Here is a 13,684-nt window from a genome sequence, read left to right as displayed (position 1 = left end):
CCACTGTTCAATGACACATCTGTAAGCCTTTAGTCATGCCTTAACTGTAGCGCCATTTAAATGGAGAACTATTCAGGAAGGTATTGCCAATCACAGTTCCTTAATTTCACTAACTGAGCATTCCTGGACAAGAGAACACCTAAAATGGCTGTTGTCAGAAGCAGTGATGTCAAAAGCATGATATAAAGATTTCATGACAGCAACTTGTATTCTTGTAACTTCCTCGTAATGTAAAGAACTACCCAAAATACTTCACAGGGATATAATAAAAGAAATTGGAAACTAACCAAAGAGATATGCAGGAAGGGAACCAAAACTTAGTCCAAGATGTGGATGTTGAGGAAGGTGTTCGTGAGAGAGAAAGGAATGGAAATAGGCAGGGTTTAGGGAAGGCATTCTAAGATAATGCTCAAAGATGCTGAGACCTCAGCTATATAATGGTTGGATGAAGGTTGGGGAAATAGACAAAAGACTTGAGGAAGGAATGAGAATTTCAGGAGTGGTTGTAAGTCTGGAGAATTATATTTTGTATCAAAAAATACAAAGGAATGTTAGCCAGAAATATAAAATGAGAAGAGTTACTATTACTATTTCAATAAGAATAAAAGTGAGTGTTGGTCCTTTTAGGAAGTGAGACTGGACAATTGATGGAATATAAGGAAACAACAGATGAATTCAATAGATATTTTATATCAGTCTTCATTATTGAGGATGTAAATAATGTTCCCGAAGCAGCAATAAATCGGAAAATGGGAGGGAAGGAGAAACTGAGAAAAACACAATCACTATTGAAGTTGCACTGAAAACATTATTGGGGTTGTGGACTGATACGTTCCTGGGTCCTGATGGAATTCATTCTAGGATCTTAAAAGAAGTGGTAAGTGAGATAGTTTCAATTTTCCAAACTCCCTAGATTCAGGGATACGTTCCATTAGATTTGAAGAATACAAATGTTAATCCTTTGTTCTAAACATGAAAGAGACAGAAAGCAGGAAACTGTGGGCCAATTAGCTTAATATTTACTATGGGGTAAACATTCACTGTTTATTGTTAAAGTAGTTATACCAATCTATTGCAGTTCTTTGAAAAGGAAGCATGTGTTGCAGGTAAAAGGGAACCGGTGCTGTGATGTACTATAATTCAATTTTCCACAACTGCCACATCAAAGGCTTTTGTGGAGAATGAAAGCTCGTGGTTTGGAGGGTAACATGTGGGCATGTTTAGAAGATTGTGTTTTTTGTTAGCCAGCCGAAGAATTGGCATATATGGGTCTTTTTCAGGCTGGCAAGATTTAATAAGTGGTATACCACAGGGTGTGGTGCTAGGGCCTCAGCTGTTTAGAATTTAAATAAATGATTTTGGATAAAAGAAACAGAAAGGTAGGTAGAAAAGGAAGTAGTGAAGAGGAGACAATGAAGCTACCAGCGAATGTGAATAGGTTAAGTGGGTGAGCAAAGATCTGGCAAATGGAGTGTAATGTGGGAAAGTGTGAAATCATCCCATTTCATAGGGAGAATAAAAAAATCTAAATGGAGAGAGATTGAAGAACTCTGAGATGCAGAGAAATCTGGGTATACTAGTGCATGTATCAAAAGAAAAGCTAGTAAGCATATATAGTAAGTAATTCATAAATTAAGTCATATGTTATAATTTGTTATCAAGAGAATTTGAATCCAAAGTAGGGAAGTTGTACTTCATATATACTGCACAATGGAGAGACATTGCTGATATATCGTGTATACTATTGGTCACCTTATTTAAGGAATGCTAGAACTGTGCAGCACAAGAACAGCCCCTTGGACCCAAGATGTTGTGCCAAACATGAAGATAAATTAAACTAATCCCTTCTGCCTGCCTTTGGACCATATTCCTCCATTCCTTGCATATTCCTTCACTTATCTAGAAGCCCTATTGTACCAGCCTTCACCACCACCCCTATAGCATGTTCCAGACTCCTAAAGCACTTTGTCTAAAAAAACATGCCCCTCACATCTCCTTTGAACTTTTCCCCCTGTCACCGTAAATGCATACTCCTTTTTATTAGACATTTCAAATCTTGGGAAAAAAAAGATTCTGACTGTCAACCCTATCACTGCATCTCATAACGTTATAGACTTCTATCAAATCTCCCCTCAGCCTCTGCTACTCCAGAGAAAGCGACCCAAGTATTTCTATCCTCTCCTTATAGTTCATCCTTTCTAGCACCCTGGTAAACAGCTTCTGCATCTTCAAAGCTTCCATATCCTTCTCATAATGTGGCAACCAGAATTGAACGCAATACTCCAAGTGTGGCCTAAACAAAATCTTGTAAAGCTGCAACATGATATCCTGGCTCTTGTACTCTGTTCCCCCGCCAACAAAGGCAAGTATGCCATAGGCCACCTTTACTACTCTATCTAGTTGTGTGGCCACTTTCAGAGAGCTATGGACTTGAACTCCAAGATCCATTTCTACATCTGTGTTGTTCAGGGTTCCTGCCGTTAACTGTCTACTTTTCCTTAATATTTGGTCTCCCAAAGTGCAGCACCCCTTACTTATCCAGATTAAACTCCATCTGCAATTTCTCCTTGCATATCTGCAACTGATTTATATGCTACCGTATCCTTTGACACAACTTCACCCATCTTTGTATCAACTGTGAACTTACTAACTCACCAATCTGCATTTTCATTCAAGTCATTTATATATGTCACAAACAGCTGAGGTTCCAATATGGATCCCTGTGGAACACCACCAGTCATAGACTTCCAGCCAGAAAAATACCATTCCACTACTGCCCGGTGCCTGATGTGGGCAAGCCAATTCTGTAGCCAGGTCACCGTGGATCCCATGCATCTTAATCTTCTGAATGAGCCTACAATGATGGACCTTGTCAAAAGCCTTACTAAAATCCATGTAGACAAGATCCTCTGATCTACCCTCATCAATTACCTTTGTCACCTCCTCAAAAAATTCAATCAAGTTCATAAGACATGACCTTCCCTTTACAAGGATGTTGCGGGGGTTGGAGAATTTGAGCCATAGGGAGAGGCTGAACAGGCTGAGGCTGTTTTCCCTGGAGCATCGGGGGCTGAGTGACCTTCTGGAGATTTACAAAATTGAGGGGCATGGATAGGATAAATAGATAGGAAGAGTCCAGAACTAGAGGGCATAGGTTTAGGGTGAGAGGGGAAAGATATAAAAAAGTCCTAAGGGGCAACTTTTTCATGCAGAGGGTGGTGCATGTATGGAATGAGCTGCCAGAGGAAATGGTAGAGGCTGGTACAATTGCATTAGGAACAGTTTGGAGGGATATGGGCTGGGTGCTGGCAGGTGGGACTAGATTGGGTTGGGATATCTGGTCGGCATGGATGGGTTGGACCAAAGGGTCTGTTTCCGCTGTACATCTCTGACTGTAAGTGATTTTTGAGGTCATGAGTCATTAGAACTCTTTTTTAGAAAAGGCATTGGAAGTAGAATCTTTGAATATTTAAGGCAGAGGTGGATAGATCCTTGGTAAGGAAGGGGTTAAGCAGGAATATAGATTTGAGATTCCAATCTAATCAGTCATGACCTTGTTAACAGCAGACCAAGCTTGAGGGGTCTTTTGGCCACTCCAGTTCTTTGTTTGGGGCCTTGCCAGTGAAGGAGTGGAAGCTAATTATGTTGAACTGGAGGACAGCAGATAACTTAAAAAGTTGTCAGCTAATGCAGGCCAGCAAGCATAGTGATGATGGGTGAATGAAACCTGGTCTGAATTAGAACATTGGCAAAAAGAGTGTTGGGTGACCTCAATTTTATGGAGCATGCAAAAAGTCAGCCAGTGGTGTGTTAGACTAGTTAAATCAGAATTTAAAAAGGGGTGGATGAGGGTTTTCAGCAGCAAATGAATTGAGGCATGAGCAGAGTTGGGCAATATTATGGAGGTGGAATCATGTAGCCTGAGTAGCATAATATGTGCTTGAAAGCTCATCTCTGCAACAAATATGACAACAAGGTTTTGACCTGTAAGGTTTCAAACAGTCTAGTTCAAGCTTAGACTGTTGCCATGAAGTGGGTTAGAGTTGATGGCTAGAGTGCAGAGTTTATGGCACATCAATGGTTTTGGTTTTCCCAATATTTTGTAAAATCAGAGGACTGCTAATCCTCTTATTCAGATTAGTTATGATCTTACAGAATGGTAGGGGAGGCTAGAAGGGCTGAATAGCCCACTCCTCATGTTTATGTTTTTATGTTCTATCCAATACAAGTAGTCTTGACAATTCGGAGACAGTGGAGGAGTCAAGATGTGATATCGAGGTAGCAATTCTTGTCACGATCATCCATGTAAAATTAATGCTGCATTTTCAGATGATATAATGTGGGTGTAAATGTCTGAAATGTAATGTCAGTTTCCATGCTAATTTTGAGTAAATTAATACTTTTAGTTGATTTCTTCCCACTGGCCCACAGTTAGTTGAACTGTCTTTACTCACCCCTACATTTTGCATAAATCAATTTATTGTTTGTGATTGCTCAAATTCTGTCTTTCAATCCCTTTTGAAAGCTTACTGGTTACATCATCTTTGTTTCAGAGCCATTAGATGAACAAGTGTATGATGATGCAGAATCCTGTACCTCAGAGTAAGCATTTTACATTCTACTTAATTTCAGTTGATTTGAATAGCAGGCACATTCATTATATCTGCATGCTACCACTGAAGATGTTCTCATTATTGAAAATCTCCTGGCTTTATGAAGGAAAGCTACTTTAATGGAATATAATCTTCAGCCTTACTTTATCTGGGAAGAACTGTCAAAGAATTGAATAAATGTTGTGTATTTGTAATGCTCTCTCCTAACAATTTTATCATGGTATGAGCTATATATGGCAATCAAGGAAGAGAATCCTAACTAGTTTGTTTTTTTATCTTTATGATGGGACACTGTGTTGAATATTTCAACTAATTGAACATCTTCACAGAATTCACTTAGCTTTTCATACCTCTGTATATAATATGAGTATCATAACTCAGTGAGGAGGGAGCTATATATTGTGTGGAATTCTGTGTTTGCTGCTTTGTTTGAATATTTCCTCATTGTTAAGGAATGGAAAAGAGCAAAGCAAGGCAGTTGACATCCCATGTCTTATGGGACTTGACCTCAACAAGTACTTGTAAGATCAATTATAACATCAATCTTTCAAGGATCGAATATAAGACTTTGTCTAATCTGTAAAACTGACACATGAAATTATATTGCGCACATATTTCTGCATTTTTATATTTTAAACCATTCTCAATTTCATTTCAGACTAACAATATTTGTGTTGTTTCCTTCCTCACTGAACTCAGTAACTCACCCTTCCTGTCACCAGTTGACCGATTTTCATGATGTAGATTTGCACAGTGAATGTTCCTGATCTAGCTATGCTATTAGAGGCTGGGATAATGTTATCAAACCTGAGCTCCTCTTTATTTGTACTGCATCTACTTTGTTTCCATCAAGGGTCAATTGATCGTCATCATTGATTGAGTGTTTGTTTCTCTACCCGAGCCTAGGATACTGTGTGTGAACAGTTGCACAACCATATTATTATTCAGATCAGTTAACCTGACACATAAAAATTATCCCTAAGGCACATTACTGTAAGAAAAGAAGTTCCCTGTCCTTTCTTCCATCCTTCGATGTAGTGAATTAGCTTATCTTGATGAGGAAACAATTGTTATGTGCTATCACAGTTCCACAGACAAAGAGAATAAACATCAGTCACTTCTTTGCTTGAGACTGATAATCAATGACCTGGGTAGAAGGATAAAATTGGAGCAACAGCTAAAATATAAACTTTCTCCAAATATTACTTATTCATGTACATAACAAAAAGATAAGACCCCCCCCCCCCCATTTATACGCTCAGGAGACTGTTAACTTTCTTCATGCTAATCTAGGTCTCTTAAAAAAGACCGAATGAAGGAATTGGGAAAATTGTTCAAGAAGGAGATTGGTGATGGAGAAAGGGAGAAGAAGGTAAAAATGAGAAAAGATAAAGAACAAGATCATCTCAGGTATTTATCATAAGAATTCTTACAAGCTGTCTCATTTTCTCAGTCCACATGCTCTGTCACCCAGCTTGTTTGTTTAAATTTTCTCATTTTCATTTTGCACAGCTGCTTTAGTTTTGTCTTAACCTCACTTTTATGATATGAACTTACATCCCTGGTTTCCGTTTAAAAGGTGGAAGAGCGTTGTCCTGTTGAATGCCTGTCATCCATAGTGAAAGTACCTCGCAGTGTTGTTAGGAAGGGATTTCTAAGAATTTGACATGGCGGTAATGAAGAAATGATGCATGTTGATGACAGGATGATGTCTGACTTTGGAAGAGTGGTTGTATAAAACTGTAAGACAAAAGAGCAGAAATTAAGCCATTTGGCTCATTGAGTCTGCTCTGCCATTCATAGCCGCCAGGTTTCTTAATCCAATTCTCCTGCCATTTCTCCATAACCTTTGTAATCTACCCTAGAGGTTGTGATGGTTGTGTTTCATGCATTGTCTGCCCTCATCCTTCTAGGTCTTGGAGGTTGCAGATTTGGATGGTGCGTACAAGTCCATGCAAGATCCTGTAGTGCATCTTGTAGAATAAAATGTGCCCACTGCCTCCACTGTCTGCTGGTGATGGGGGAGTGAGACTGGAGTGGTCAACTGTTTTCTCTGTCTCTCTGTGTTACTGTCAAACTGTACAAAAGAGCAACAAGCCAATTTTACTGCAGTACCTTCCTCTTGCAATACAATTTCCCAGTTGTCGTTTTCAGTAATGTCTTATACATCTGACAGATCTAATATTTGTCTGACACTTGACTGCATACATTCTGTATCAGCCATTGAACATGCCTCAATATTTTTTCCCAGCATTGTTCACCATCTTTAGTTACTGAATAATTGAAATGTAATTTAAATAATTGTGAAATTTCACACAACTCTTAAATTTATTCCAGGGTAGATTAGCAGAGACTATTCTTAATGCTTTTCATATATTCCACGATATAGAAATATGCATAGCGGATACATGCATTATTAGCCATAATTTAAAGCTAAAACTTAGGTAGGATAAATTTGAAGAGGATATTTAGGACATTGTTAATTTTTTAATTGGTTTGAATGGTTCTGTATCATGATGAATAGTTCTTTTGCACATCTTGGATTTGGTTTTGAGATTGGCTCAATTGCGTAACTTGGAAGGGTCCTGTCAGTGTTGGTTGCAACAGTTCTCCAGAAGTTTGTTTAATCTCTGTTTCAGTGGATATAGTCACAGTGTAAACCTCCCTATAACATATTATATTTGTTTCCAGAAAAGCGCAGCAGATCAGGCAGCATCCAAGGAGCAGGAGAATCGAATGTTTTGGGCATGAGCCCTTCTTCAGGAATGAGGAGAGTGTGCCAAGCAGGCTAAGATAAAAGGTAGGGAGGAGGGACTTGGAAGGGGCATTGGAAATGCGATAGGTGGAAGGAGGTTAAGGTGAGGGTGATAGGCCGGAGTGGGAGTGGGAGTGGGGCGGAGAGTCAGGAAGAAGATTGCAGGTTAGGAAGATGGTGCTGAGTTCGAGGGTTGGGACTGAGTCAAGGTAGGGGGAGGGGAAATGAGAAAGCTGGAGAAATCTGAGTTCATCCCATGTGGTTGGAGGGTTCCTACCAGAAGATGAGGCGCTCTTCCTCCAGTCGTCGTGTTGCTATGGTCTGGCGATGGAGGAGTCCAAGGACCTGCATGTCCCCGGTGGAGTGGGAGGGCGAAGTTGAAGTGTTGAGCCACGGGGTGGGTGGGTTGGTTGGTCCGGGTGTCCCAGAGGTGTTCTCTGAAACGTTCCGAAAGTAGGCGGCCTGTCTCCCCGATATAGAGGAGGCCAAAGAATGCAATTTCCCCCCAGATGTGATTGATGATGCTCTTCACCGCATCTCCTCCACTTCCCGCTCCGCCGCCCTTGAGCCCCGCCCCTCCAACCGCCACCAGGACAGAACCCCACTGGTCCTCACCTACCACCCCACCAACCTCCATATACATCATATCATCAATCGTCATTTCCGCCAACTCCAAACAGATCCCACCACCAGAGATCTATTTCCCTCCCCTCCCCTATCAGTGTTCCAAAAAGACCACTCCCTCCGTGACTCCCTCGTCAGGTCCACACCCCCCACCAACCCAATCTCCACTCCCGGCACCTTCCCCTGCAACAGCAAGAAATGCAAAACTTGCGCCCACACCTGTCCCCTTACTTCCCTCCAAGGCCCCACGGGATCCTTCCATATCCACCACAAATTCACCTGCACCTCCACACACATCATTTACTGCATCCGTTGCACCTGATGTGGCCTCCTCTATATTGGGGAGACAGGCTGCCTACTTGTGGAACGTTTCAGAGAACACCTCTGGGACACCCGGACCAACCAACCCAACCGCCCCGTGGCTCAACACTTCAACTCTCCCTCCCACTCCACCAAGGACATGTAGGTCCTTGGACTCCTCCATCACCAGACCATAGCAACACGACGACTGGAGGAAGAGCGCCTCATCTTCTGCCTGGGAACTCTCCTACCACAAGGGATGAATACAGATTTCTCCAGTTTCCTCATTTCCCCTCCCCCCACCTTGTCTCAGTCCCAACCCTCGAACTCAGCACCACCTTCTTAACCTGCAATCATCTTCCTGACCTCTGTCCCCACCCCCACTCCGGCCTATCACCCTCACCTTAACCTCCTTCCACCTTCGCATTTCCAATGCCCCTTCCAAGTCCCTCCTCCCTACCTTTTTATCTTAGCCTGTTTGGCACACTTTCCTCATTCCTGAAGAAGGGCTCATGCCTGAAACGTCGATTGTCCTGCTCCTTGGATGCTGCCTGACCTGCGCTTTTCCAGCAACACATTTTCAGCTCTGATCTCCAGCATCTGCACTCCTCACTTTCTCCTATATTTGTTTCTATCCAGTGAAGTAGCAAAGTTTACTCTGATAAGAAAAGGAATACTGCACATGACTTATTTTTAATATTGACGAGACAATGTCGGAGAAACTGAGACTTGTATTTAAATCATTGTACACTGGAACGTAGCAATTCTTGGTGCCAAAAGAAAATGATCGAGAAAAAGGGTATTTCATGATGCTAACACATTTCTCCTTCATAGAGATATTGTGGTGGTGGAATGTGAAAGATAATCAAAGATCAAGCACTGATTTTTTTTTTTGCTTGGAGTACATTTAAAAACTTAGATATCTTTGCACTGATATCAATGTAATTTCCCAAACAAATGTTTCTGCCAATTTGTGCACAGTAAGTCCCCACTAATAGCAAATAACATGAACAATGGATTAATCTGTTTTTGTGTTGCTTAAGAGTTGCATGTTTTCTGGGTCATTGGATGAATCCTCTGCTGCTGTTCGTTTACTGTTATGTATTTCTTTATATATGTTTGAATGTGCAAACAAATCTTCAGTTTAACACCTCAGTGGTAAGACAAACAAGAAATCTCATTCTCAGTACTGCAATAAAATGTCAGTCCACGTTATGTGCTTCATTCCTGAAATGGGATCCAAACCCAAAATCCTCTACTCTGGTAAGGCTGTTGTTAACAGTGTTTAATTTAAAATTAGATGTTATTTCTCAACTCATTTATCCATTTTATATTTCCACAGTGCAAATTCAAGATCACAATCTACTCTATGTAAGTAGTATATTACTGAGATGGTTTAAAATTTGTTTCAAATATTATTGGATTTATTTGAAGTACAGTGCTCATCAAGACTATGAAGCAATTAAAAAGTTCCTTATCTTAATTAACCCAAAAATGTGACTGATCATTTACTTTTAGGCAACGTTACTGATGTGCAATAAATAGGTGAAGCCCAAAAACATTCAAAGTTACTTGAGCATGCAGTTCCTTAGGGAGGTGAAACTAGTTTGTGTATTGTTTTTACATCAGCATTAAACAGAAACTTGCTCCCAATTTTACCACAGCAACTCTTAAGTGACTGTATGGTCCCAGTTATGTAGGTTTCACCAATGGTTATGGAGCTTTGCTGGTGGCAGGTAAAAGCTAGAGCCTTGAATCCTGAACGCTCATCTAATTCTGATATTTGAAAGAAACAAGTGCGCACTATCGACATGTCAGATCCACACTGTCATGATCTCCACAGAGACTAATATCATTTAAAATGGATTCCAGTCATTAGTTAAAGAATGGGATAGATTTAATGTTTTTAACACATTTTACTGTATCATATTACGCAAAGCACATTTTATTTTTTGTTTATTTTGCTGTGGGTGTCACTGGCTGGCCAGCCTGTTACTAGTTGCCCTTCGTGCTAAGCTGCCTTCTGAGCCGCATCCTTGATGTCAAGGGCTGTCACTCTAACCTCCCATCCAGAATTCTGCACTTTGTCCATGTTTGAACTAAGGCTGTAATGAGGTCAGGAGCTTAGTGGCCCTGGCAAAATCTAAATCGAGTGTCATTGAGCATATGTTGGCAACACCTTCTATCAATTTACTAATTACTCATCTTCCGACTTGGGACCCTCCAAACACATGGCATCAATTTTGATTTCATCAGTTTCCTTTTCCCTCCTCCCCTAACCTCCTTCCACATCCAACCCTCCAACTCGGCACCACCCTTTTGAACTGTCCAACCTGTCCATCTTGCTTCTTAGCTATCACCTCCCACTGGCATTTACCTTTTGCCTTTCCAGCTACCTTCCCACCTTCCTATTTACCCCTCAGCCCCCTCCCTCCACCTACATTCCTGATGAAGGACTTATGCTTGAAACCTTGATTCTGCTGCTCCTTGGATGCTGCCTGACCTGTGCTTTTCCAGTGCTACACTTTTTGACCGTAAAACACTGGGGACCACTGGAGGAGGCTGAGATGGATCATCCACTCAGCACTTCTGTCTTATCTTTTGCACTGATGTGCTTAGCTCTTCAGTCATTGAGGATGGGGATATTTGAGGCACTGCCCCCTCTTCCTGTGTGTTGTTTAATTGTCCTCCACCATTCATGACTGGATATGGCAGAACTGCAGAATTTAGGTCTGATCCACTGGTTTCACTTAGTTCCATCTATCATTGCTGCTTATGCTGTTTAGCATGCAAGTAATCCTGTTTGGTACCTTTGCCAAGTTGGCACCTTATTTTTAGCCTGGTGCTGCTCCTTGCATGCCGATCTGTACTCTGCATTGAGCCAGCGTTGATCCCCTGACTTGATGGTACAGTGTGACATATATCAGATCATGAGATTGCAGATAGTATTGGAGTTCAATTCTGCTGCTGCTTATGGTTTACAATGTCTCATGGATGCCCAGATTTGAGTTGCTAGATCTGTTCACCATTTAACACAGTATTGGTGTGACACAACGCAAAGGAGGATATTCTCAATGTGATGATTGGACTTTGTCTCCACAAGCACCTTGTAGTAATCAATCTTACAAATACTGGCATGATCAGATGCATCTGCAGCCAGTGGATTGGTGAGGAAGAAGTCAACTATGCTTTTTCCACTTGGATCCCTCCCCATCTGCTGCAGATCGAGTCTAGCAGATACGTCCTTTAGGACCTGACCAGCTCTATCTGTCATGCAGCTGCCAAGTCACTCTTGGTGGTGGGACATTGAAATCCATCACCCTGTGCATGTTTTGTACCTTTTCCACCCTCAATGCTTCCTGTACATTGAGCAACAATTTGAGGAGTACTGATTCCTCAGCCAAGGGAGGACAGGATGTGGTAATCAGAAGGTGGTTTCCTTGCCCATGTTTAACCTGATACCACTAGACTTCATGGGGTCAGAGTCAATGTTGAGGCTTCCCAACTACATACCACTGTGCCATCACCTCTGCTGAGTCTGTCCTACCAGTTGGACAGGCTCTTACCAGAGATGGTAATGGTGGTGGCTGGGACATTATCTGAAAGGGATGATTCCATGAGTATGACTATGTTGGGCTATTGCTTGACTAATTTGTGAAATAGAGTTGAAAAATGTCGTGCTGGAAAAACACAACAGGCCAAGCAGCATCCGAGGAGCAGGAGAATCGACATTTCGGGCATAAGCCCTTCTTCAGGAAGTGCTTATGCCCGAAACTTTGATTCTCCTGCTCCTTGGATGCTGCCTGGCCTGCTGTGCTTTTCCAGCACTACATTTTCCAACTCTGGTCTCTAGCATCTGCAGTCCTCACTTTCTCCTCATTTGTGAAACACTCTCCTACATTTGATGTGAGCCCTCAGATGCTGGTGAGTAGGATTTTTCAGGGTCAACAGGGCTACTTTTGTAACTTCTCCAGTGCCTGGGTCAATGTCAGGTAGTCCATCCAGTTTCATTTCGTTGTTGAGAATTTGTAGTGATTGATAGAACTGAATGGCTTTCTAGGCCTTTTCAGAGTCATTTGCATTACTGTGGGTCTACAATTATATGTAGGCCAGAACAGGTGAGGATGGCAGATTTTCCTGAAGGACATTACTGAACCAGGTAGGTTCCCCTGACAAATTTCAATGATTTCAAGGTCATCAGAAGATCTTTAAATTCGGATGTTTTTCTGGATTCAAATTCCACCATCAATTTGCTAAACACTTTAAGTTTTATGTGTAGTTTGTGCTTCAAGTTCCAAGAGAAACATTGCCCTTTTATCATTACTTCCACTGAATGATAATCCTTTATAAAAATCAGTCCACATTTGCTTCTAGCTTCCAGTGGATTCCTATTACCCATTTTCACTGATTATTAACTTCCAGTGATCATCTCTAGATATGTTCCCACATTTTCAGAATGATTTTTTTTTAAAAAAGCAGCCACTATCAGCAAGTAAAGCTGTTCCTGATGATTACTACCTTTTTGGGCATGTTTCCTCACTTTCCTGCTTTTAAGACATTTCCTGAAAACCAACCTGTTTGACCAAACACTTAGCCACTTTGGATAGCTCAAGGCCATAATTTGTTCATAAGATCCCTGTGAAATATCATTGAACGTTTCATCATGTTAAAGTTGCTATGTAAATAAAAGGTAGTGGCATATAGCTTCAGACACTTAATTCTTCCACACACTGCAAATCATGCAAAAGCTTTGATTGTTTCAAACTCACCACCGCTCAGTCCTTTCCAGTTCTCACTAAATGTTACAGGTGTTCTGGAAAAGTCATTGGAGAAAGAACACAAGTCGAACCCATAGTGCAATACCAAATTTTCTTCTCCCTCTCACTAAATGACAACGACAAAGTCAATATTTCTCAGGTTTTCTGTTGTTAATATAGAGACCTAGAAAATAGGAGCAGTTGGCCATTTAGCCCTTAAAACCTGCTGTGGCATTCAATTTGATCATGACTAATCATCCAACTCATTAACCTGTTTCCATTTTCTTTCCAAATCCTTTTGATCCTGTTTGAATATTTTCAAAAAGGAATTAGATATAATTCTATGTTTAGACTTAAACCACTTTCTGGGGCAGACAGTTCCGAAGGTTCACTGAGTGAAAAAGTTTCTCCTCATCTCAGTCCTAAATAGCCTACCCCATATACTTGCACTAACGCCCTGGTTCTGGACTCCCCTGCTCTGACTGTGATAATTATCTCCACTTGGATCACTTACTCGATGGATAAGCTTAAGCAATTGTAAAATTGCAGCTTATTTTAACATTGTCTTGTCGGATACTCATTACTGGACTTGTACATCATACAAATGTCTTGTATAAAATCGTATTAAAATTCTG

The 13,684-nt window shown here is 41.1% G+C and overlaps 1 protein-coding gene across 2 annotated transcripts in view; it reads left to right on the top strand.

Moving 5' to 3' along the window:
- Nucleotides 1-13,684, top strand: part of LOC132818745 (FYN-binding protein 1) — a 67,529-nt gene that overhangs the window by 37,878 nt on the left and 15,967 nt on the right. For both annotated transcript variants that reach the window (XM_060829798.1, XM_060829799.1), the window contains 3 exons: nucleotides 4,554-4,602; nucleotides 5,907-6,023; nucleotides 9,635-9,663. In XM_060829798.1, coding sequence (XP_060685781.1) covers nucleotides 4,554-4,602; nucleotides 5,907-6,023; nucleotides 9,635-9,663 — 195 coding nt within the window. The remainder of the gene's footprint in view (nucleotides 1-4,553; nucleotides 4,603-5,906; nucleotides 6,024-9,634; nucleotides 9,664-13,684) is intronic.

This window comes from Hemiscyllium ocellatum, chromosome 9 (assembly GCF_020745735.1).
Source record: "Hemiscyllium ocellatum isolate sHemOce1 chromosome 9, sHemOce1.pat.X.cur, whole genome shotgun sequence".
Classification (NCBI taxonomy): domain Eukaryota; kingdom Metazoa; phylum Chordata; class Chondrichthyes; order Orectolobiformes; family Hemiscylliidae; genus Hemiscyllium; species Hemiscyllium ocellatum.
This window is presented reverse-complemented; position numbering and strand designations above follow the sequence as displayed.